The sequence below is a fragment of the Equus przewalskii genome, chromosome 11, assembly GCF_037783145.1.
Source record: "Equus przewalskii isolate Varuska chromosome 11, EquPr2, whole genome shotgun sequence".
Classification (NCBI taxonomy): domain Eukaryota; kingdom Metazoa; phylum Chordata; class Mammalia; order Perissodactyla; family Equidae; genus Equus; species Equus przewalskii.
The window spans coordinates 2,511,209-2,537,020 of NC_091841.1; the positions used below are offsets into that span (position 1 = coordinate 2,511,209).

Genomic DNA, 25,812 nt, shown 5'->3' on the forward strand with positions numbered 1-25,812 from the left:
GGAACTTTTGAGATCTACTCTCTTAGCAGCTTTCACTGTACAGCACAGTGTTGTTGACTGTGGGCACGGTCTGGTAGCTTACATCCTCAGGACTTGTTACTGTTGTAACAGCCTTCGGGCAGCTTAACCCATTTCTCCACCCCCCACTCTGCCTCTGGCAACCACCAGTCTTTTCTCTATTTCTGTGAGTTTGAGTTTTTTTCAGACTCCACATGTAAGTGAGATCGTACAGTATTTGTCTTTCTGTGTCTGACTTCTTCTCTTAGCATAATGCCCTCGAGATCCATCCATGTTGTCGCAAATGGCAGGATTTCCTTCTTTTTTTATGGCTGAATAATATTCCATAATCTCACTTCTTCACGGCGACCTTTACCGAGCATTTATTCGTGAGGGATGTAACACGTGGTATTCCAGTTTATTTATGCTCGTTCCCTGTACTTGAGTGGTGGTTAAACCTACGTGACTATAAGAGTGACCTGGGTATTTTAAAATATGTACTTTTTAATTACTTTAAATTCTGGAATCTTCTAAACATCATAAAAGAACCAAGAATAATATAACAAATAGTAGTGTACCTGTTACAGAGATCATTGGATTTTTAACATTCGCCACTTTGATTTTTTTTTTTAAACAAAAAAATGTATTCTAGATACTATCAAAGACTTTAGCTCATCTCATTCTGTTCTCTTCCACCCAGAGGTCAAGTTCACATATATCCTTTCTGTTCATGTTTTAATCTTTTACCACTTTTCTGTGCTTCTGTATCCAAAGCATAGTGTTTTTTTTTTTTTGAAGTATGCGTTTTGGTGAGGAAGATTGGCTCTGAGCTAACATCTGTTGCCAATCTTCCTCTCTCTTTTTTTTTTTTCTCCCCAAAGCCCCAGCGCATGGTTGTGTATTCTAGTTGTAGGTCATTCTAGTTCTTCTGTGTGGGACACCGCCTCAGTGTGGCTTCATGAGCAGTGTGTAGGTCCACAACCAGGATCCGAACTGGCAAACCCCTGGCTGCCAAAGTGGAGCATGTGAACGTAACCACTCGGCCACGGGCTGGCCCCCTGCCAGTGTTTTAAAGCGTGCATAAGTGGTATCATGCTGCGTATACTGTGGCGTCTCATTTTTTTCACTTATTCTCCTGTGTTGAGGTCTGTCCGTGTTGCCGCATGTAGGCGTATGTTTCCCTGCTGCCAGGTGTTGCGTTGTGTGCCTGTCCTCCAGTTTCCTCACTCGCCTCTGAACCAGACATTCAGGTTGGCACGCTGCCAGCCACGCTGCAGCCAAGGCCCTTGTGGACGAGAGCGGCACTTTCTCCATGATGTTCCCTGAGTAGAACTGCTGGACCAGAGGGTCTGCGCGTTTTCGACCTGGCTGGCCCTGCGAGCTCCCTCTGCAGGGGACCCCCCCATTGATGCTCCCCTGAGGGGCTCGAGGGAGCTCTTGTTTCCCCACCTTTCTTCCCGCCTTTGGACTTAAGGGTTCTTAGTTTCCTCCAAGGCATAAAGCGGCACCTGTGGTAGTTGTGGTGTCACCAGTTACCAGTGAGGGAGTGTGGGAGGCTGTGGCCCCTGACCGCCCCCAGTGGATATGGCTGGAGGACTCTGAGGCTATTCGGCCCAGGTGCAGGTAAGAGGCGGTGGTTCCAGGGTTTGTGTGGCAAGAATGTCCAGGCCCGGAACTCCTGTTCTCAGGGCCGAGTGACAGGGTCTGACTCTCCCGGGGTGTAGACCGGTTGCTGTTTACATGGATTCTGGCGGCTCCTGTGGCCCAGCGTCCATAAGGCTTCTCTGTTCCGGGGGGTGTTTTACTCTGAGGGCTGCTGAGACTGCTGAACTCAGGGTGTGCCACTGTGAGAAAACCAGCCAAGCAGTGGGGAGCCACTTTCTCCCCACACCCACATCAAGGTCTGGGGAGTGGTGGCTCAGAAGGCCGGCTCTCGAATCAAATGACCTGGGTTCAGATCCTGGCTGTGTGACCTTAAGCCAGTTACAGAGCCTCTCTGTGCCTCGGGGGGCGCTTTACCTGTAAAAGAGGGATACAGATAATGCCAGCCTTGTAGCATCCTTAGGGAGCATGGATGAGATCACGCGTGTAGCTGTCTAGCCAGGGGCCTGGCACTTTGTGACACACTTAGCCGTTACTCATCCATGCTCTGAGGCTGGGTTCAGGCCTGGGGTGTCTTATGTGAGCATCCCCAGTGCCTGTACTGAGCCAGGTACTCAGTGAAAATTTTTTTTTTTTTTAAAGATTTTTAAAATTTTTCCTTTTTCTCCCCAAAGCCCCCAGGCACATAGTTGTGTATTTTTAGTTGCGGGTCCTTCCAGTTGTGGCACGTGGGACGCCGCCTCACCATGACCTGATGGGCGGTGCCGTGTCCGTGCCCAGGATCCGAACCGGCGAAACCCTGGGCCGCTGAAGTGTAGCATGCGAACTTAACCACTCAGCCATGGGGTCGGCCCCTCAGTGAACGTTTCTGGAGTGAATGTATGAGTTTCTACTTATGTATGTGCTTCAGTTTGTACATAGGGCAGGCTGTGTTAAGGCTTTTGAACTTTGTTCTGAGAGCAATGAGAATATTTTTAACCAAGGACTGCTGTGATCTTGTTTGTGGTCTTAAAACAGAGATGAGGACTAGTGGGCCACCTGACGTTTTCAATCCTGAAATTCCTGGTCACCCAGCATCAACTTGAAATCAGGTTTTTCTGCTCATTGTCCCAGACTTTTAAAAGTTTATTCTTCCTGTTTTCCCCATGCCTGAGATGTCCCACACCTGCCTTCTTGGTCTTTCTGAAATGCGTGCAGATAGCTTTCTTTCCTATGGTGGCTGTGAGTATTTCGAGGTTGCCCTTTGTGGCTTGTCCACAGGTTCTGGTGTTCTCTGCCAGCGCTCAGTGAGATTCTGGACACAGAGTCCTGAGAATCCAGGTTTATTATGGTCCTGCTGCAAGTTCAGATGGCTCGTGTCGGTCTATTCTGCCTCTGCAGGACACTTTTTCCATCCTAAATTTCGTACGAAGAGGGTATGCACAGCCTGTGGGGCCGTCGTGTGGATTAAGCGACTGATGGTGATTTTCCGTGTGTTGGCTCTGCTCTGACTGTCTGCGGCTAAACTTCTGGGGGGCTTGTTAAGTTTCCTGGTTCTCTGAGGACCTCGTTGGAAATGAATTCCTAAGGTGGACAAAAGAGCCTCGAAGCTTTTGAGATGGAAATGCCCTTTCTCTGAGCCCATTAGAGGAAAGACACACGCATGGGCTGTTCCCTTTGCTGTTTAAATGATTTTCCCTTATTTGAGAGTTGGAGGAGGAGAGCAGAAATGGAAAGAAATTGAAATCTCTCTGGACTGGAGTTATTTGCACATACTGGGCACCCTAGAAAGGCCCTTTAGTGGATTTAGAAGCCAAGGGGAACGAAACAGGGTAAAAGGCTGGCTTTGTAAAGTAAATAAATAACGCTGTCCCTCAGAAAGGGCGACCTGAATGAAGACGGAGTTGTAAATGTTAGTGGGAGAGCGGGTCCTGTACTGAACCACCAGAATTGTGGGGGAGGAAGGGCCGGCCCCCAGGACAACAGATTTAAAACCCATTGGTCTGGCATTTTAGTTACTGTCCACTCGCATTGCGTGAGATTTGGGGAGGAACATGTTTGTGTGTTTGCGTGTGTATACATGTAAATACATACAGACCTGTACATATGTGTGTGTACACGTGTTAACATGCTAGCTTTGGTCCTAGGAAGAATTTCAACCCTGTGCATAGGAGATGTTCATACTGTGTGTGCTCATTGTCTGTTTTAATCTGATCTATTGGGGGTTATGTCACCAGCTTTCTAGAACAATTCTTTATTGTTCACTTGCTTGTCGGGCACCGTGGCAGTCCTGGTGGATATATGGAGTTTTCCCTGACCTTAGGTAATTGAGAGTTTAGTAAGAGAGGGGCCACTGAGGAGCAGGTAGGTCTGAGTGGGGCGTTGTGTGGCTTGAGGAAAGGATGGGGGTCGGGCTGGAATTCCAGGCTGCCGTGGGCGGAGTCCCAGAGGTGGAAAGTGTGCCGTGTGTGGGGACCACAAAGGTTACCTCCCCAGTGGGTTTGTTGCAGTCTCAAGGAGCAGTTGAGATAAAGCTAGAAGGAGCCCATGCTTTTCTGTGACTCCTCCTCCTGCTAATGCTGTTCCCAGTTACCGCCGCTCATGGGGTCCCAGGCACTGGGGAAAGTGCTTTACACACAGGATTTTGTGGGATCTTCTCAAGATCCCTAGGAGACAGGGGCAGTCACCATCGCTGCCTGGCCCGGTGGGAGACTAAGCCCAGAGAAATGAAGGAGGCTGCTGGGAGGGACTTGGGCAGGAGCTAGGCTGTGGACTCCCCGCCTTTCCAGCTCCCCGGCCCGAGCATCGGTGGGTGGGGTGACGAGGACCCTGGATGAGGAGGGAGCGTGGGCTCGTCTGTGGGAAGCTGTCACCTTGATCAGAGCTGCTTAGAAAGATGGGGTTGGCCCTCGGGCGGAGGCCCTGGTGTGTCTGAGTGCAGCAGGGCCTGTCCTGGCTGTCAGGGGCCGGCTGGAGGGACGGGGCCTGGATCTGGAGACCTGGAGAGAACAGTTTCACTTGAGTGGTGAGAGCAGAAGTTGGCTTTGTACATGAGGGTTAAGAAGTCGAGCTGGGAGGAAGTGGAGGCGGCCGTGCGTCGCCAACTCGCGTAGTTGGGCAATTCCCAGACTTGGATTTATGGACCAGAAAAATAATGAAAAATAAACAAGCCAAGAGAGGCCGGGCTCCAGGGTTGGGTCACCTGCTTTTATTTGATCAAATGAGGACAATGAAAAAAAAACCCACCTTTTTGTACATCACCACCATTTTAGAAAAGAAATCGCGTTTTAATGTGACACTGGGACAAAGGACGGTCCTGTAAGTGGAGTGGGTTTGGTTCTCAGAATCCCTCGCAGAAGGCCTCCCTTCAGGGGCCGATTTCCTCACTGACCAGCGAACGGTCTGCAGTGGCCCGAGCGGTTCTTGCCGTCCACGTCTGGGAACCGCCGGGAGAAGCTGTCCCGGCCCAGGCGTGACTGCGGCCGGGAGGGAGGGCAGAGGCTGGGGCAGTGGGAGGGTGCGGTCGGGGTTCACGTATGTGGGCATTTAGGGTTCGGGAAGGGTTTTCTAGGGCAGGGAACCCTGACTGTGTCGAGAGGGGCTGGGGAGGGCTCTTGGGAGCACAGGAATCAGTGGGAAACGCCAGAGAGGAGGGAGGGAAGAGAAACCGAGCGGCGGATCCAGCATTTATTGAGCACTGTCAGGAGTGCATCATGGGAGACCTCTCGCTTAATCCTCATAAGGGCTTTGGGGCAGAGGCACTGTTCTCCCCATTTTATAGATGAGGAAACTGAGGCTGCAGGGGTTTGATGGACTTAAGTCGCCGTGCAACCCAGCCCCAGAGTTGGGGTCAGATGGAGTCTGACCCGTTCTTTTATTTCTCTGTTCTGCCTTCTGACTCCAGGATGGCATTGGCGTGCTGTTCAGACTTTTCAATGACTTATTTATTTGGGGTACCCGACGTGACCCATTGAGGCCCTCTGTGTTTCCCTCTGGGACTTGGTGCCCTGTGGCTCGGTGACAGTTTCAGTTGGTTGTATTCCTACAGTGCAGCCTCCTCACTTGGCCGCTGGCAGGTGGAGCTGTACGGTATATGCATTTCCATGTTGCCAGCAGTCCTTTCCTAGGTGCATCCGTGGCCCCAGTCCCCGGCCCAGCTTGCTGTCCCATACTCAGGGCTCGGTCGTGGAATCCGTGCGCCTTACACGAGGGTGGCACCTGGGGCGCTTGTTTCTCCCTCCCGGGAAACTGAGGCTGGGGACCTCGGGAGGGAGACCCTGCTCTTCCAGAGCAGCCAGATTCGAACCCTGGCACCTGCCTTCTCGCTCCAGGCTCTTCTCGCCTCATGTCTGTGGAGCCTTCTTCCCCGCGTTGGCGTGAACCCCCAGAGGGTTTCCCGGAAAACTCGCGGTGGAATCTTTGAACGGCTCCCCAAGGACGGTTTTCAGATTTTCAGCGATTTTTCTCTTAATGGAAGCTCTGTTGGCTAGTTGGTTAATGGGTCCCAGGTTCTCCCAGGCCACTTACTTCCTAATTCACACATTATCCGTGGAGAAAACCCACCGGCAGGAGCTTATGGCTTAATGAGCTCAGTCACAGTCAGTCTCAAGCCATGGGCAGCAGCTTTGATCGTCCTGATGGGCGCTTTGGTTTCCACCGAGGGGAAGGGGGAGTGGGGAGAGGCTGGGCCGTGATGCCTCCTCGCTGCCTTGGCTGCACCATCCCGCCTCCTCTCCTGGGGAGGCCGGTGCGAGGCTGCTCAGGGTTCAGCCGCAGGTGGGAGCTTCTTTATCTCTCCATCTGGCTTGCTGGCTTCCAGGGCTTCCTTTCTGTAAGTTGAGGCTCAGCTGGAAGGCAGCGGGATGTTGGAACCGGAGTTACGCACCTTGAGTAAACCCTTTCTGCTTTGAGAGCAGCCGTGGGGCTCCTTGTTGGCAGCTGCTCCCAGAAGGAGGCGTGGGGGCCACGTGTGGGTGCGGGTTTTCTCAGGGAGACGCACTGATAGAATGTTTGCACCAGTGACTTGGTACCAAGCTCTGGTTAGTTTGTTTTAAAAGCCTTAACAACACATCAGCCCTGAGGATGCCGGCTCGTTGGCTTTGGGTTTCTTGCTTGCGGTTTTTGTTTTTACGAGGAGTGAAGAAGCCAGGCCTGATGTTCTGGGAAGGAGCCTCCCGTGTGGGAGAAAATTACTCCCTTGTGTGACTGATAGACGTGATCTCCCACTTCTTGGCACTCACTGTGTGCCCCTGGTGGTGCGTGGTGGTCTCTTTAGTCCCCTCACAATCTCCTAGGTAGGTTGAATTGTGTCCCCCAAAAAGACACGTTGAATGCTCACCCCCGGTACTTATCAGTGGGACCTTGTTTGGAAATGGGGTCTTTGCAAATGTCATGGGTTACGATGACATCCTACTGGATTAGGGTGGGCTCTCATTCTAGTGACTGATGTCCGTAAGAGGAAAGGACACAGACACACACAGCAGGGTGGACACGTGAAGACAGGGGCAGGACTTGGAGTGATGGAGATGCGAGCCGAGCGGCGCACGGGTCACCAGCACCCCCAGGAGCTGGGCCAGAGGCAGGAAGCATCCTTCCCTGGAGCCTTCAGAGCGAGCGCGGCCCTGCCGACGCCTTGATCTCCACCTTCTCGCCTCCAGAACTGCCAGAGAATCGATTCTGCGGTTTTAAGCTACCAGGCTGTGGTGATTTAAGCAGTACAGTAGGAACTGCCTAGAAGGAATCCCGCTACCCTGTTTTGCAGAGGAGCAAACCAAGGCTCGGAAAGGTTAAGCATCTGCCCCAGGTCAGTGGGCTCCCGTGTGGAGACAGACAAATGAGGGGACTGCGTGTTGGTGCCGCCATGTCCGTGCCTCAAGGTGCCGCCTTTCCGCTGCTGCTCATCTGGGATGCCTTGGAGCAGTTAGGCCTCAGAGGGAGGGTCCCCAGTGGCAGTTTGGATCTGTTTTAGGTCCTGGGTTCAGCCAGAAGTTCCCCTGAGAGTGACTGAGGGGAACACTTACGTTTGCTGAGGCAACACGGGAACTCTCTGTCCAGGGGATCTCAGTGTGGGGTGGAGATGGCGTGATGTGACGTGGAGAGGACGTGACATCTCTGTTCCAGGTAGCTCATAGGTAATCCTGGACCAGCGTCCTTCTACACAGACGTCCGACGGCTCGCCCCATGTCTGTCTGTAGTTGGAAAAAGGAAGAGAGAGAGCAGAAGGGTGTCATTCCTCCTGACCTCGAATCCTGTCTATTTCCATCATGTTCATACTGCCATCCACCCCTCCCCCGCCCCATTCTCAGCGGCTAGGGAGCAGAGGAGTCAGGGGTCATGGGCTGGGAAGGCATTATTCCAAGGGCATTGAGACACCAGTGAAGGCTTTTACTGAGGGGAGTGGCGTGACCTGTTGGGGGCTGTTACGGGCTGAACTGTGGCCCCCTGGCTTCACATATGGAAACCCTAAGGCCAGGACTCCGAATGTGACTATATTCAGAGACAGGGCCTTTAAAGAAGTGAGTGAGTTGGAATGAGGCTGTTAGGGCGGCCCTACTCCAGCCTGGCTGGGGGGTCCTTCCAAGGAGAGGCGATGAGGACGCAGAGGGAGACAGCAGAGATGCCCGTGCACAGAGGGAAGGCCACGTGAGGACACAGCGAGAAGGCTGCCGCCTGCAAGCGAGGAGAGAGGCCTCAGAGGAAACCCACTCTGCCCACACCTTGATCTTGGCCTCCAGAACCGTGAGAGAAAAATTTCTGTTGTTTAAGCCCATTGTAAACGTTTCTGTTGTTTCAGATGTCTGTGGCATTTTGTTATGGAGCCCGAGCAGACTAAGCTGACATTTCGAAGATGACCGTAGCAGCAGTGGCGGGGCGCGGCTGGGCGTGATACTGTGATATTGTGGGCAGGCATCCAGAACAGCTGGGAGGCTTGTGCGGAGAGAGGAAGGACTGGGTGGACTGGGTGGTGGCCCTGGAGGTGGAAAGAAGTGGACAGGTCACAGAACAGGCTAGAGGCAGAATCCACAGGGGCTTGTGATCAGTTATTGGGATGGGGGCAGGAGTGGGAGAAGGGATCTAGGAAGACCCGGGCTTTCTGCCTGCGTGGATGGTGGCTCCATTCACTCGGATGCAGGGAGCACCAGAGGAGCCCCTCGGGGTCACGGAGGCTGAGTCATCGGTGCCGAGGCGTCCTCTAGGCAGCTGGATTTCGTGTCTGGAGCTCAGAAGAGGTCTGGGCAGGGATGGAGGTGTGGAAAGCGCCAAAGGGGGCAATTGAGTCATGGGCCCCAAGGAGGTAGCATCTTAGAGGAAAAGAGATGAACTTTGCTGAACACAGAACTCTCAGGAACCCCAGCTCTTCAGGAAGGCGCCGAGGTTAAGAAGGGGCCGGCCAGACGCCGTGCTGAGACCGGGGGACGTGCTTCCAGACCGTGCGGCAGGTGGAGACAGATCGGGAATCCTTAGCCTGGAGACGTGGGGAGCGCCATCAGGCTCCTAAAAGAGGAAGAACAGAAGCCCAGAGGAAACAAAATGGCTTCAGTTTCTTTAGTGGTTTATGTTTAAATTGGTAATATATATAATGGTGCAAAAATTGAAGAAAATACAGTGAGAAATAGTTCCCTCTCTCACCCCACTGCCTCGTTACCTGGAAAAGTTACCAGTTTATACTAGTCCTCCAGCCAGAGGGAACCAGTCCTCAGATTCTGTGTGTTCTTCCAGGGGTAGCTGTCTATGTTTAGCATAAATGTGTTTAACGTGGTGTATGATATCATAATATGGATATATAGATATCTATACATCTGTGGATATATGTAATTGTATATATATCTTATGTGTATATAGTCTAAATTTAGTTTCTTTGTTTTGTACACGCTGTTCTACAACTTGCATGTATTTATTGATTTGAATTTCAGTGTTGTGAAAAGGAAACACAACCATGTGGTATAACATTCATAAGGCACAAAAGACCACACAATGAAAATTCTCCCTGGTGTCCGGTCCCCAGCCACCCCTCGTCTCCTCCCTGCAGGCGCCTGTTTTTTTGGTTATTGTTGTTGTTTATTTACTAAATATATTTCAGAGATCTCTCTGTCCTTCAACAGAAAGAGCTGCCTGATTAATTTTTCTGGTTCATGGTGTTCATGGTGTTCTGTTATGTGGATCATGCACCATAAATTATTTAACCAACCTCCTAGTGGTAGATAGGACGGTTTACAATTCGCCATGACAGACAGTGTTAGCTAAATAGCCTCTTCTACATAGGTTATTTTAAATATCCATAGCAGTGGAATTGTTGACTTGAAGAGTGAAGTGCATTGGCTATTTTGATAGTCATGCCTGATGTCAGTGTCTCACTGTATTGCTCTTAGAAGGAGTGAGCATCTTTTCAAAATGATCTTTTCTTATTGATTTGTAGGAGCTACTTATGTATTAAGGAAATCAGCCCTTTGTGATACAAGTTGCAGGTATATTTTCTTACTTTAGTCAAATTTATTAATCGTTTCTTTCTAGATGAAAAAATTCTTCTAGATTTTTGCGTGACACGTAGGCCTTCTTTGCTCCAAAATTACATACTAAAAAACTTGTGTTTTCTCCTCTTATTTTTCATATTTGAGTCTTTCATCTGTCTGGAATTTATTTTGGTGTTCTGTGTGTGTCAGGGATCCAACTTTACTTTTTTTCTGGGTGGATACCCACTTGTTCCAGTCGTTTATTGAATAAGCCCTTCCTGCCCGCTGGCTTGACCTGCGTTAGTTTTCTATTGCTGTGTGACAGTATTATCACAAATTTAGTGTCTTAAAGTATCACGTGTTTATTATTTCACAGTTTTTGTGGGTCAGGAGTGTGGACAGGGCTTAGCTGGGTCTGCACGGCTCCAGTCAGGGGGGAGCCGCAGCCTCATCTGAGGTTCAGCTGGGGAAGGATCCCTTTCCCAACTCATGTGGTTGTTGGCATCGTTCAATTCCTTGCAGGCAGCTGGCTTGAGGCCTTATTTTCTTGCTGGCTGTCAGCTGGAGGCCAGTCTCTGTTCCTTGTCACATAGGTCCCCAACATGGCCTTTTGTTTCATCAAGGCAGCAAGAGAAAGAAGACCCTAGCATCTTCCATAACATAATCACATACATCTCGTCACCTTTGCCCTATTCTGTTGGTTAGAGGCAAGTTACGGGTCCTGTCCCCATTCAAGGGGAGATGCTCACACAAGAGAGTGACACCAGGAGGGGGGGATAGCGGAGGGGCCTTCTTGACAGTCTATCTGCCATCCTGCCTTTTTTATACCTTAAATTTCTATGTATATTTGAACCGGTCTCTGTCACCCCACCAACTTTTAAGGAGTAAATAGAGGAAGAGAAGCCTGCTCAGAGATGGGGAGGAGGTGTGTGGGGCTGTGCTCGTCCGTGCCGACTCCCTGGGCTTGGAGCCTCACCCTGGCCAGTTGTGGACTCTGTCGTCTGAAACCCTTTGGCAGCTGGCATCACACCGTGGCTGAACTTGCTGCCTTTGTGTCCACGCTGCATGCCTCCAGGCTGAGATAACCTAGCAGATGCCTCACTTCCGTGCATTTGGCCCTGGAATTCTGTGTTTTGTCAGAGATTATGCTCATATTGATGAATCTTATTTCTGGCCACCCCACTGCCTCTAGACGGAATCAAGTGTGCTCTGCCACTTGAGCCTGTTGTCTTTGTAGAATACAGGAACAGGGTGAGCTGGGGGGTGTTTGAGATGCTGGTGGGTTAGGACCAGTTCTTCTTCCCTGGAGGGAGAGCGTGCAGAGCAGCCTCTGGAAGAAGGATGGAAATTCTGGCAGCTGCATTCTCCCCACTTTTGTTTTCCCCACATTTCCTTGAGTCAATTTTGTTACCTATAGTTTGTGGCCAAAAAAACCCACCAAAACCAAAAACTTCCCATTCTCTTTCCTAGACATCATTATAGTTTGATTGGCCTGCTGGGAATAGAAGCTTTAAACAGTAATCAAAAGATGCTATGTCAAAGCAAGTTAGCAAGAACCCCAGCACTGACCAACAGTGTGTGAACTGGTGGTGCATGGTGTAAGCTCGGGCACTGAGCTTGCCGGGTGGAGAGGTGCGGGACGACGCAGCAATTCTTGCTGGAGGGAGGGGCATGGGACCTCGGGGTGGGCCGGGGGACGGAGAGCTGGCCTGGATGGAGAGGGGACAGTGGGGGATTTTTGAAAAAGTGGAGGGGGTGTGAGACCGCAAAGGAGAATTTTAGTGCTGTTTGGAAGTGCTGATGGTGGTAGAAACTTCTCAGAGCAAGTGAGGAAGGAGTTGAGTGACCAGACTCAGGAGAATGGCCACGAGAAGACGCCTTTGTCAGAGCTGGAGCGTCAGTTGATGCAGAGAGGGGACCATGGTGATACCAGGTCCGAGGACTGGACAGTGGAGGGCTGTCATTTCCCCAGGAGTGTAGGGTGCTGATGGGGGAACTAGGGCTAGCGTCAGGCCATCAGGGACGGAGGGGGTGATGGTGGCAGTGAACCTGTCACCAGCCCCATGCAGGTTTGTCTGCCCGATGTGCAACGGAAAGGCCCAACGCCGACGCAAAGGTCTTTTGCAGAAAGAAGGGACTTTATTGCAGGGCAGCCGGGCAAGGAGACAGGAGACAAAGCTGGGGTCTGTCTCCTCCAGTGGCTTTTTTGTGGGATATTTATCAGGGAAGTGGGGAATAGGAGGGAGGGTGTAGGAGGGCGTCGGGGGCTGAAGTTTCAGGAGTCCTCTGTGCAGGCACGACTGTCTTTCATGTTTTTTCGTGGTTGCCTGTGTGAATTCAGGGGGCTTCTGTGTGTTGCACGCGGTGGCTTTTTAGGCTGTGATGTCTGAAGTTTGCAGTCAGTCATTTTAGCTTCTCTGCACACGTGAGGGATGTTTACTCAGGCAGGGGTCGGTTGGCCAGCTGCTCTCTTAATTAGGGGGTCTTCCTGTTGTTCCGCAGACTCGCTGGGAGACTTTGGTTACTTTGTTTCCCTTATCAGCCTCGTGGGTGTGAGGCGCAGTTTCAAACCTGCCAGGTAGTTCCTGAAACTTGTTGCTAGTGAATTGTCTCGCGGTAGAATTTCAACTTGCGGTGTCTACAGTTAGATCCTTATGCTCCTTCACAGTCAAGAAAAGTGTAGTTGTGGGGATTAGTTCTGTGGGTCCAGCTTTTTCTTTTTTTTGAGGAAGATTAGCCCTGAGCTAACATCCATGCCCATCTTCCTCTACTTTATATGTGGGACGCCTACCACAGCATGGCGTGCCAAGTGGTGCCGTGTCCACACCTGGGATGCAAACCGGCAAACCCCAGGCCGCCAGAGCGGAACGTGTGCACTTAACCGCTGCGCCACCAGGCCGGCCCCTGGGTCCAGCTTTTGTAGAGATGTAGAGGGGGAGGGGCGGTGTCCTGGTGGGAAAAGGAAGGTTGGTAGAGACGACTGGGGACTTGGGGGAGGTGGGGCTGGAGAGTTTCTTCCCCGGAGCAGGTGGTGATGGGAGCTGGCCGGGGGAGCTCTGAGGGAGGTTGTGTGGAGAGGGGAGGGATGGGGGCTTGGGAGAATAGTTGAGAGATGTTTCCTGGAAACACTGACAGACGTGACCAGAAAGGAAGATGTTGATACATCCTGTGTTTACTCATCGCCCCTCTCCTGGGCTAGTGGCTTAATTTTATTTCATTCATTATCAAACTTGCTATGTTCCAGGCACTCGGTGATACTCACTCAATAACACACAGTCTCTTCTTTCCAGGGACTCAGTGTAGTGAGGGGGAGAAAGGCGCTTCCAAGTGTCTGAGAGGACGTTGGAGTCAATGGGGCGTCTTTTCCCAGATGAGTCTGTTTTAGTTGAATTGCATCATGTGGCAGGATGGACGGGGACGTCAGTGGTGTGTCTGTGTGTGCACGTGCATGCCTGTGTGTTTGTGTGTGTGTGTGGTCAGCTGTGTTGTCTTGGCTTCTTGTTTTTCTTGGAGTCTTGGAAATATGTGTGTTTAAAACATACTGATAAGCGTGTTTTGTTTGGGTATTCTCAGTCTATTGAAACGAGCAAATTCAGTAACTTGCTTTATTAAACTGCATCACTCAGGCACGTGTTAAGCCCATCGAGTGGCTTTCAGAGCTTGCTGGAGGTAGGTAATTCGGAGTGGCTTGGTGGCTGCATGTCATCAGGGACCCAGGCTCCCTCTCGTACGTATTCCTCTGTTAACTACTTCATGTCCCAGCATGATTGCTTGAGTACCGGCCATGTCATCTGAATTCCAGCCTGGAGGAAAGAGGAAGACCCTAAGCAGAATGAGCTCCCTCTTCTTAAGGATCCCTCGTGGAAGTCGCACACGGAACTGCTGTTTACATCCCATTGGCCAAAACCCTGTCCCACGGCCACGTTCTGCTGCAAAGGACACTGAGGAAGGTGCTTAGGTCAAAACAGGCGTCCTCTTAGGCATTAGAACAGAAATGACACGTAATAGGGGATGTGTGTAGGGGTTAATTATGAAGGGAAAAGGACCAAATGCTAGAGCTGTGCTTCTGAAACTTGTTTTAGGACAAGAAAGGGCGCAGGGGTAGGTTGCTTGATTCACTTCGTATATTATGGAAAACAGGTCTCATGCTCCCAGGTGGCTTTGCAAGAGGACTGAGAGGTATCCTGGGAGAGGCCCGGTCGGGGGGCCCGGATACGTGCTGTGAGGGCTGGCGTTGGGGAAAACAGACAGTGGTGAACCCTAAACCCCACGTCCGCAGGATGCGCTCTGGGTTGTGGGAGCCGGTTTGCAGGGCTTCTTAGTGGCAGCTCTGTGGAATGTGTTCCAGGGAGGTCTTTGTATTGATTTAACGAGGGCTTTCATGCTCCAGAGTGAGGACAGCAAGCCGGCCAGGTTAAAATAACTAGGAACTTGCGCTGACTTGGAAGTTACGTGGGGGAGCAAAATAACATGGAAGCATCTGCCCTGTTGCCTCAAAGGCAAAATCTCTGGCCCTCTGTGAACTGGATTCCTGCCCTTCTCCAGCTTCATGCCCTCCAGGTTTTTGTGCCTGCCGTATAGAGCTCCCTCATCCAGTCCTTGTCCAGGGTGGCCCAGGTGGTCCAGGGCTCCATCCAGTCCCCGTCCGGGACGGGCCAGGGCTCCATCCAGTCCCCGTCCGGGACGGTCCAGGGCTCCATCCAGTCCTTGTCCAGGGCTGTCCAGGTGGTCCAGCTTCATCCTTTCTGTTTGTACCATCCATGTGAGATGAGCCCAGTACTGACGTGTGTTCATGTTTTCCTGCACGCGTCAGCTCTTCTTGGTGTACTAAGCTCCTTGGTTCAAACGGGGGCTGTTTCTCACACATCTTTGGGTCCCCAGTGCTGCTCTGCTTGGGACCTGTGGTTGGACCCAGTGCCCTAGGGGCGAGGGCCCCTCTCGGTGTCAGTGCTGAAAGGGTTTCCCTATTTTCTTAGCCTCATGATCTCACTAAGCGGGAGGTACTGCTTTATCTAGAGCAGACTATTGTGCTGGAAAAGACAGTTAAAAGGTAAATTGGTCACCAGCTGAGCTACAGAGAGTCAGCTCATTGAAACATTTAAAATTTAAACACGGCACTCAGAGTTGTTTCTGTGACAGTCCCAGTGCCTTGGGTGAGGAGAGGGAGGAGGCGTTCTTTGGCTTAAACGACACTTATCCTTCTAGGGCCACAGCTGTTGCTTGATTTGTTCTTGTTCCCTGAACTTGGGCTCATTTTGGGTCTCGTTGAATAGTTTTCCGCATTTCTCCATTTTTAATGAACCCTAGAATCTCAAGTTTGGAAAGGACTCTTTAATAAGGCAGTCTGCGCCCAGCTGTTTTCCTACATTTTCTCTTGCATTCGAGTTTTCTTCCCACACGTTGGAATGCCCCACTCCGGGTCTGAGGTGGCCGCCCAAGGTGTTAGTTTCATGACCCTGATTAGGAAGGACCGGAAGAAGCTGATCTGGTCTCCAGAACCCGGCCGGGTTGCTAAATCGGGGTAGAGGCCCCGGGAAGCAGGGTGCTGTGGTTTCTGCTTTGAGCACGCTGCAGCTGATAGGAGCTGGGGAACTCCAATGGGACAACTCAGCATAGAGTTTGGCCACAGGCCAGACCAAGCAGAGGGCTTGTCTGAGAAGGGTTTGCAAGAAAACATCCAGCTGCAGTTCCTTAGTTCGCTGTTTGATCATCTTGGCTAGTTTGGGGCTCAACCAACCTATGACCTCTTTGACCTTGGCAACTGCAGCTGCCTTATTCAGCCCTGAGGCGGCAATGGTTTGAAGGGTGCCAGGGTCTCTGTTTGCAGTCTGATGGAGCTCCCTTCCTGAGGGCAGGCATGGGCTTGTCCCCAGGCAGTGGGTGGCTGAGTTGGACTTCCTGGGTTACAAAGCTTTATTTAGTTTTAATTGTTTGTCTTTTTTATTATAGCCGTTAACAATTTTTTTATTGATATAATTGACATATAAGATTAGTTTCAGATGCACAACATAATGGTTTGATATTTGTATGTATTGAAAAATGATCATCACAACGAGTCTGGTTAACATCCATCACCACACCTAGTTAGACACTTTTTTTTCCCTTGTGATGAGAACTTACTCTCTTAGCAACTTTCGAATATACAATACAGTGTTATTAACTATAGTCACCATGTTGTACATTGCGTCCCCTTAGTTATGTTATAACTGGAAGTTTGTACCTTTTGACCACCTCTGCCTCTGGCAGCCGCCAGTCTGTTCTCTGTATCTGTGAGTTGCATTTCTTCTCTTTCTTTTAGATTCCATGTGTCAGTGAGATTATACGGTATCTGTCTCTTTCTCTGATCTATTTCGCTTTAGCATGGTACCCTCGACCTCCATCCCTGTTGTTGCAAAGGGCAGGATTTCCTTCCTTTTTATGGCTGAGTGGTATTCCATTGTGTGTATACGTGCGTGTGTGCTTTAGCCATTCATCCGTCAATGGGCGCCTGGGTCGTGTCCCTGTCTTGGCCGTTGTGGATAACGCTGCAGGGAACACGGTGTGCAGGTGTCTTTTCCAGTTAGTGGTTCTAGATGAGTGTCGGAACCCTGAGTCCCGGAGCTGCTGCCCCGTGCGTCTTAGGTTGTTGCTCTTGGTTTGCCTCCTCGGGAGGCATTGGGACAAAGTTAAACCGAGATGGGTTAGTTCAAGGTCCTTCCTGTGTACCGTGCTTGAAAGAGAGATTATAAGACACTGGACCTCGTGGCTCTGTGGATAGAAATGTGGTGGTTGACGTCAGACCGGGGACATGTTCTGGAGCCAGTGGCTGTCCCTGGGGAGGGAGCTCCTGATTTCAGCCTGACTCTCAGCTGTTGTGCCAGATCCGTCCTCTTCCTTTCTTAATAGCCACCTGTTTATCAATGAGGAGCTTTATCAAGACCATTAGAGAAAGACGCTATATCCCTTCTCTAGAAACGTCTAAACTGGCTTTAAAGGTTCTTGTCTTTAAAATAACAAGGTGATGGGAATTTTTAAAAAATGGAGCCTCTTAATTGACCCTTAATTTCCATCGAAGTGTTTTTATAAGGTTATCAGTGTATTCAGTAGCTCTCTAGTGATAGCGTCGGTCTGCACGGTGCTGCTTATCCAGGCAGTTCGAAGTCCTTGACAGCTGTGTCTCCATCGCCAGGTGGCTGTGTCCCCATTTTATTCCGGGAGCAACTGAGGATTTTGAGAGAGAAATAAATTACCTAGAGAAAGTCAGATCACAGAGAGGAATGACCACGATTTCCTGGCATTCCTGTTTCCTGTGCACCGTTGACTTTATCAGGATGGGCATGATCTGGTTAGGGAACTAATCTCCTGGTGAGTAGTGAGTTGGTTTGAGTTACTCCTTTTGGAAATGGGTTACTGTTTCTCTTTATGTAGTGCATGGAGAATGGAAATTCTAATTCACTTAGCTGCCCCACCGTGAAGGTTAATGAATGAATGCAAGCTGGGTTAAACAGTTGAGGAGAATGACACGAGGAGAAATGTTGTTTTATTAATGATAAACTTGGGTTCTGCTCCTGGGCCTCATGAAAGCGTTTTCCTGTTTTCCACGTGTGGATGACAGGCGCTGACAAATCGTAGTGTACTGGCTTTCTGTCTGACCCAGCCAAGGACTTCTTTTAGAATATTCCCCCACAAACAGATGGTTTCAAATAGCTTGTTACCAAACTGTAATTATTAAATAGTGCTTGGTGTTGTTAAAACATTAATGCAAGGCGTTTGTAACCATGAGAGATTGCACTCGAAGGAGGCGGTTGTTGTCACCACACTAATAGGTTTTGATTTGAGCCTGGAACAAACACACCTGATGTGCCGGTTGCCCGGCATTGAGGCCGACGGCCGAGTTCGGTTGGTCCTTTTGAACTAGTCCTGGGAATCTTCGCTACCCCAGCCCAGAGCTGTTGATGGAGGCCCTCGGGCCAATGCTGACTCCAGGGGATCAAGGCATTATTATTTGGGTTTTGATTTTCAAAATCAAATTTGATTTTTGGAAATTTCATATAACAAAAAAGGGAAAGAAAAAAAATCCGGAATATCTTTCTCTCGGAGACGTGGTCTGCTTAGAGCTGTGACTGCGTGCTTCCCGCTCTCTTTTCTCCATGCTCAGAGTCATTGGGTCCCACCATGGGGGATGCAGAGGCCGTGGGGAAGCAAAGTCAGAGGGAGGGAGGATGGTATGGGGGGGCTGGACCCAAGCTCTGCTTCTCGCTGTGTGACTTTGGCCATGTGACTAGACCTCTCTGACTTCAAGTTTTTTCATTGGCAAAATGGAGACAATAACTACCTCAGTGGGTTGTTGTTGAGGACTAAACGGGAGAACATTTATTAAAAAACGGTGTCCTAGGCCAGTACCTGGTAGGCTCTTAATATTGTTGAGAACAGAAACCAGCTGCTGGAGACCCAAGATCCTGTTGGCAGGTGCACATTCCTGTTGAGAAGGTTTGTTTTCACATCCTCATATTTTTTAAGGGTACTCTTCTGTAATGTTCCTCTAGAAAGTCCTGGTGTTGTGACCTTTGCCCCTCCCTTTGAGGAGGGAAGTCAGTTTCGGGGGGACCCTCTCTTAGCCTGCACTTGGCCAGAGCCGCCACTGGCACAGTCTGCACCCTGGTGAGTTGGCCTGGGAACTCGCCCGCCATGTTGGTGCTGCCCTGGCTTCACTGTGGGCGGGAGCCCGCGGTGGCTTGCTCCGGCCGGCCGTGATCATGCGGTGTGGGTGGGTGCTTGAGGCACACTTCAGTTTCATGTCAGAAGAGCTGCATTTTCCACTCCTGCTTCTTCCTCTCAAAGCTGAAGAAAAGGCACTTCTCTCTTGGCCTTCTGGCCTGGCACTTGGAGCTCCTTGCCCTTCTGTCACCAGCTTCGTTTCCCCAGCTGTCCTGGGTTGCTGTCGTTAGTTCCACGTTCAGGGCCTCCCTAGTAAACTCGTTGCAGACAAGGGCCATATCTACCTTATGCTGGACACACTGGGTTAAATAAAATGTGTTATTAAAGTGAATTTTATCTGTTCCTTTTTACTTTTTTGTAATGTGGCTACTAGAGACATTTAAATTATGTGTGTGGTTGGCATTGTGTTTCTGTTAGATGGTGCTGCTTGCACCCTCTCCCTTTGTCCACGTAGTGACCTGCGTGCCCCTGCCCAGGTTATGTGGCTGGGCTGAGGTTGGGGGTGGGCATGAGGCGCTTGGATTGGCTGGCTCACTTTTCTGATGGTAATGCTTAGACCTGTAGTGGGCTGTAGCGAGTTGAATGGTGGACCCCCCAAAAGGTACGTCTACCTGGAACCTGTGAAGGTGACCTTGTTTGGAAAAAGGGTCTTTGCAGATGTAATCAGTTAAGGATTTTGAGATGAGATCATCCTGGATTATCTGGGTGGCCCTAAATCTGATGACGTGTCATTATAAGAAGAGAAGACACAGAGAAGGTGGCTATGTGAAGACAGAGGCAGAGATGGGAGCGTCGGGTCCCCAAGCCAAGGGACGCCAGGGCTTGCTATGAGAGAGCGAGGAGAGAGCATGGACTCCTCCCGCAGGGCCTCTAGAAGGGCCCACCCTGCCCACACCTCGATGTTGGACTATTGTCCTGGGAAGCTAACAGCTGGGAAGATGGCAAGCCCGCTGGCTCTGATGGAGGGGGAGGAGCTCCCGGACAGCTAGAGGAAGCCAGTGCAGTGACGTCTCTCGCTGTCACAGATGACTGCCCCACCCCACAGAATTATTCTGGAAATTAAAAGTGACAGTATGTATGAAGTGCCTCGCATGGTTTCTGCAGTGAAGGAGTCTTCATTATTCTGTTGGAAGGCGCTGTGCCATCTCCTTGACCTTGAACGTGAGCTGGAGGGAGGTCGTGGCAGTAATTCGGGTAGTCTGGAGATATTTAGTGTCTAGGGCATTTAGTTTGTGGCTTCTGAGGCTGTCCTCCAGGCTTTTTGGTTATTTTGCCTGTTTGTTTTGTTGGCTAAGGGAAGAGGAGGAACAGTTTGCTAATAATGAGGGTTTTTTTCCCTGCTTGATGAGAAATCTGTTTTTTTGGTGCTCATTACATACTCGATTTGGATTGCTCCCTTTTAGGGAAAACAGCATGACATGCTCGTTTACCTAGAGATTTTGGGCTCCCAGCAAACATTTCAGAAAGGGCTTTCACACCACTAAGTGCAAAGTCAACATCTTCGGCCCGTATGCAGCAGACGTATTTGGCCAGTGTTCATGCTTGTGGGGAAGAGAGAGAGTATTTGTTGACTGCCTGCAGTGCGCCGGGAGCCTTTGTACGGTCATCTCAGCTGATCCTCGTGCTACGGCTGTAAAGCGGGTGTTATGACCCGGGTTACGGATACGGGATCCAGGTCTCTGGGAGGCAGAATGACCTGTCCGGGGCACACAGTAAGCTGAAAAATGGAGAGTGCCGCCCGGTGAAGCCAGTCTTTCAGTGTCGAGAGGTCTGTTCTCCGAGGAAACGGTTACATCACTTGGCGCCTCCCGCACCCTCCTCCCTCTGGTTCTCTGGGTGCTCCACTGCGTTGTTGCTTGAGTTACTAACCACTAACGTTCTGAGTTTTTCTGTTTAGACGAGTCAGGGAATATAGTGAGCTCCATGGAGGGTGTTCTTGCAGATTCCGTAAGGTGGCCTTGCTGGGGTTCTGGGACTTTCCGGAGAATGGGATGGTAATGTAGAAAGTCTGCCCTGGGGCCTTGAGCACCTGGGCTCCCGTCAGGCTCTGGATCTTGGCGTTGAGCCTGTCATTTGTTTGTAGTGATGTGCTCTTCTCAGGAGGTGTGTCAGATTCTGTTAGTCAGGATAGGAAAGGCCTTTGCTGCAGTGACAGATTTCCCCAACAGTTCATTGGTTTGACGTGTAAAAGCCTGTTCTTCACTTCCTCAAAGACCCTGCTGGTGGGGTGGCAGGAATGGAGGGGGCTCTACTCCTCAGAGTTGCTTTGTCCCGGGCTGATCAAGGCACTGTGCCTGTAACACTGACACAGCAAGGGAAGGGTCTGCAGGAGCTGTCGTGTGCTGGCTCTACCCTGAAAGTGATGCGTATCGCTTGTGTGTGTGTGAGGAAGATTGGCCCTGAGCTAACATCCGTGCCAGTCCTCCTCTGTTCTGTGTGAGATGCCACCACAGCGTGGCCTGATGAGCAGTGCCGGGTCCACGCCTGGGATACAAACCTTCGAACCTTGGGCTGCTGAAGTAGAACGTGCAAACTTACCCACTACGCCACCGGGCCAGCCCGGATATGTGTCACTTTTGCCCACATTCCATTAGCCGCAACTAGTCACGTGGCCCTGTCAAACCTGGGAAATGGGGGCAGTGGAGGGTGGTACAGATGGAATGTTAGTTGAGTACCGCTCTCTACCGGAAATAACCCCGAGTGTTGAGTTCACTGAATCCGAGGAGAAGCTCAGCCACGAGTGGCGTTGGGCCCGTTTACTTCAGAAAATTACGACCTGAGCTCCGTGAAGTCACAGCCTGTGTTTGTGTCTCTCACACCGGGATCCGTTCCTCAGTTTCTCCGCCCTCAGCATGGGTGGGTTGAGTTGAATGACAGAGGCATTGAAAACCTGCTCTGGTTTTTGGTCTGACGGACAGTGGTCCTTGGCGTGGTCTTGCTGATGGAGCGTCTGCTGGAGGAGGCCCTGCCTTGGATGCGGGAGCTGCGTCAAGTACCAGCTGCAACAAATTACTGTATTTTGTTAGCAAGAAAATACCAAAGTCATTGCAGTTTTAAGGGACCGTCTCCTTAAACCCGTATCATGGGAAACCACTGCATGGACACGATAGCAAACCTTGGTGCCCGCTGGCCGGCAGTCAGGGCCTGGGGCTTCTTTACAGTTGGACAACCCGGGCCCGAATTCTGGTTCCTCCAGCTTTGCTCTCTGTGTCATCTTGGACTAGTTACTTAGTTTTTCTAAGCCTGTTTTCTCATCTATAAGATGGGGGATGAAATTGCCTAGCTCTCAGGTTCGCTGTGAGGATTTTATTCACAGCTGCATTAATTTGCCAGGGCTGCTGTAGGAAATTACCACGAATCAGGGCGCTGCAGACAGCAGGAATTTATTCTCTCGCAGTTCTGGAGGCCAGAAGTCCAAGTTCAGCCTGTCGCAGGGTGAGTCCTCCTGGAGGTTCGGAGGAGAGCCTGCTCCTTTCCTCTCCTGGCTTCGGTGGGCGCTGGCCGTCACGGCACTGCTTGGCTTGTAGCCACGTCACTCAGATCTCTGCCTCTCTCTTCGTGTGGCCTTCTTCCCTGCCTGTGTCCAAATTTCTCTCTTATAAGGACGCCTGTCATTGGATGAGGGGTCCGCTCTGATTTATTCTGATCTCTTCTTAACTTGATCACATCTGCAAAGACCCTCTTTCCAAATGAGACCACGTTCGCAGGTCCTGGAGGTTAGAATTTGAACAGATCTTTTCGGGGGATGCAGTTCTACCTACTACAATCGCATAGGTAAGGCCCCAGCACGGTTCCCACAGACGGTAGGCTTTCGATAAATAATAGTGTCTGTTACTCTTCTGAGTAGAGTGTTTGGGAAAACCTACACGGAACTTTCTAAGTGAATTTTGCTGTGTTTTCAGACCTTTGAGGTTTATGGTATCAATAAAACCAGAGCATTTTCTGTTGTCTTTTGGTAACGCACAGCTTTTGTTTGCAATGTGAGCTCTTCTAGGGTGTGTAGGAGCTGCCGTGCGGCTCGACTACAGGGCATGTTTGGCGCTCAGGTTTGGAGTGACTTTGGCCCAGCATTCTCATGGTTTCCTCCAGGCACTTTTCTCTTGCTTAACAATGCAAAGTAGAAAATGCACACAAATCGTTCCCCAAAATGAGGCCTGTCCTTATTGCTGCTTTTTCCTCCGGGGCCCCAAACTGCAAAGCTTATTCACTGCAGGCAGCGAGGGCTCTCAGTCTGTCGCCTCCGTATCTTATGTTCCATATCACACTTGAACACGGCAAAATTAACGGGCCGAGGCCGGGGGAGGTGGGAAAATCCTGTAATGGTTTATCATATTTTGCAGGCTTTGTGAGGGCCGTAAATTTAAGGCATATAGGAATTGTATTTCTTCCTTAGATTTCCCAAGTTTGTCGTGTCTCCTTTCTCTGAGGACAGCAGGTTCTTCAAGACAACGGGCTTTGGTTTTGAAGCAGAGAAGGGGTGACTGGAGATCCAGTGTCCCAGACGACCACAGAGCCGTCCCCCTCAAGCATCTGAGGTTACATGGCTGTTGATGGCTGAGTTATGAATGCAGGTTTGCTGCTGCGGGGAGCTGCTCTGGCCACGTCCCTCCTCTGACGCCAGCTCTTCAACAGCCACAGCTGTGGGAGTCACGCGTCACGTGGAGCAGTTCCTAGATCGATAGTTGGTGTGTGTTGGCGGAAGGAGCTCTTAATGGCCTCTGACCATATTTTGTGAGTGCCCTTGTGTCTGAAACCTTGAGAAGCAGGAATTTATGTCTTGGAATTGGATCCCTCTTGGAGCTGCTTAAACGAGGAAATTGACCCATTCCTGAATTTTTCCCATAGTTCAGCAGCTCCTGTCAGCGTGGAAACGCCCCCTGTCTCAGTCTGTTCGGACAGTGAAGGTGCGTATTCCAAGGGTTGAAATTCTCTGAAATGACAGGTTCTTCAGGATGACCGTAAAGCACTTTGGGCCGCAGAGCCCCAGGTGGCCATGTCAATAGGAATGCAACTTTGATTTGACTATCTTTATTTCCCTTTCCAAAGCAAAAGTCCATGAATTGATTTAAAAAAAAAAAAATCACAGAATGATGTAACCATCTCTCAGTACCCTGTTAGCCCATGGGCTTCAAACTTTGTTGACAGTGACCGTAGAAACACGTTTATGTGTCCACATGAACATTTGTACATGAGGGCTGCATGGCAGCATTTCCGTAATAGCCCCAAAGTGGGAACAATCTGAATGTCCATCAGTGGATGGCTGGGTGAATAACTGTGTTATATGCATGCAGTGGAATATTATTCAGCCATGAAAAGGAATGAATCCCTGATACATTCTACACCATGGACAAACCTCAAAAACATTGTGGTAAGTGAAAGAAGCCAGACACAAAAGACCACGTGCTCTGTGGTTCTGTTTATATGAAATGTCCAGAATAGGTAAATCCGTGGACACAGAAAGTAGATTGCTGGTAGCCTAGGGCTGGGTGGGGATTTTAGAGGAAATGGGGAGTGACTGCTCATGGGTATGGGGTTTCCTTTGGGGGTGATGAGATGTAAAATTGATGGTGTTGATGGTTGTATAACTGAATGTACTAACAGCCATTGAACTGTACACTTTCAATGGGTGAATTGTATCCCCATCATGCTGTTAAAAATCACATTTACATTACAAACTAGGCCATTTATGTAAAGTTGAATGAAAACCTACTCTTTCTGCGTCTGATACGTTCTGAGTTATTCCAGTCTATTCCATTCCGTTTCTTTACACAGTTGCTGGATATGACCCACCAAACTGATTCCATAATCCACACGTTTATAGATTGCTGTCCATTTTACAGATGAGCACACCGAGTCACAGAGCTTCAGAAGTGCGTGCGAGGTTATGCAGTTTATTAGTGACTAAGTGGAGACCACACCCTGGGGCTTCTCATGCCCGATCCACTGTGCTAGTCAGGAGGTCTGGTGTTCTTTTTAAAAGACTGAGTGGAGTCTGGGGTTAAAAAAAGGCTCTGGTGATGCATCGCCTCGTGGTGAACACCTTCCCGGGGCCGGCGTGCTTGGGAGGCTCAGGGTGCCGGGAAGGGCCAGCTGCGTGTTCTGCTTTGAGCACCGTCTTCAGGGCATGGCACACAACATGGCCACAGCCTGTGCAGGAGGCCCCATGTGTTTATATTTCAGGCAAAGATGCTATTTTCTGAGCATGGCAGAGTAAAAATATTAGAATTCCTAGCTGCCCTGGCTTCTAGCCCTTCCGCTGAAAGTAAAAACCGAGGTGGGCCACGATAGAAAATTAGCAAAATACCCACAGGCAGTTAGGGAGAGAGGGGGGCTGGGGCTCCCCTGCAGCTCTGGAATCAGCCCACTGCTATCAGTTAATTTTGCTCTGAGGGCACCGCCCTGGCCGGAGATGCAAAGCCAAGAGAATTCTTCCCAGGGAGAAGCACGGGGAGGGCTGCGGTGGGTCTCCGGAAGCGCCTGGGCTGGGCCGGGCTGAGCCGGGCCGGGCCGGGGCCTTCTCCGCAGGCTTCTTTCTGAGGACTTGGGAGCTGAGGGGACCTGCCGCCCCGCCCGGCTCTGCGAGGGGCCATTTCATCGCCAGGGCTGTTTTCTCACCAAGTTTTGCTCAACCTTTGGAGAGAACACTCTCCCTCCTTAGTTAATTATTTGCATAAATATTTGCTGCTTTCCAGCAGGACCGTTTCCTGTGTTAACAAGGACTCAGTGGATTTCCAGGTTTTCTTTTCTCCCTCCTGTTAGGAATTTGGTGCTGGTGAAGGGGGCCCATCTGGGGACAGGAAACGTCCCATGCAGTTAGGGGCTGAGCTGGCGGGGGCAGGAGTGGAGGTGGGAGAAGGAACAGCCTGTTCTTCCACAAGCCTGGCCTTCAGCCGGATCCCAAGGCCCCCTGTGCACCTAGGAGGGAAATCGCCATGGGCCGGGTGCGTGATGACAATGAGCATTCACTGCACAGTTTCAGTGTGCGGTGGAGTCTGTTTCTTCATCAAGCATTGATGTCTTTCCTGCCCTGATTGAGAGGGCCAGGGGCCAGGAGCCCGCTGAAGGGAATGGAAGCAGCAAATGTAAA

General features: G+C 50.6%; 1 protein-coding gene across 15 annotated transcripts in view; it reads left to right on the forward strand.

Moving 5' to 3' along the window:
- LDLRAD3 (low density lipoprotein receptor class A domain containing 3) overlaps window positions 1-25,812 on the forward strand; it is a 271,148-nt gene that overhangs the window by 15,112 nt on the left and 230,224 nt on the right. For 2 of the 15 annotated variants that reach the window (XM_070564807.1, XM_070564813.1), the window contains exon 1: window positions 19,794-19,886. The exons of 8 other annotated variants lie outside the window; for them this stretch is intronic. In XM_070564807.1, coding sequence (XP_070420908.1) covers window positions 19,799-19,886 — 88 coding nt within the window. In that variant the 5' untranslated portion in view covers window positions 19,794-19,798. Of the gene's footprint in view, window positions 1-19,743; window positions 19,887-25,812 lie in introns of those variants that run through there. 5 more of the 15 variants (XM_070564818.1, XM_070564806.1, XM_070564805.1 and 2 more) reach the window with 5 other exon arrangements.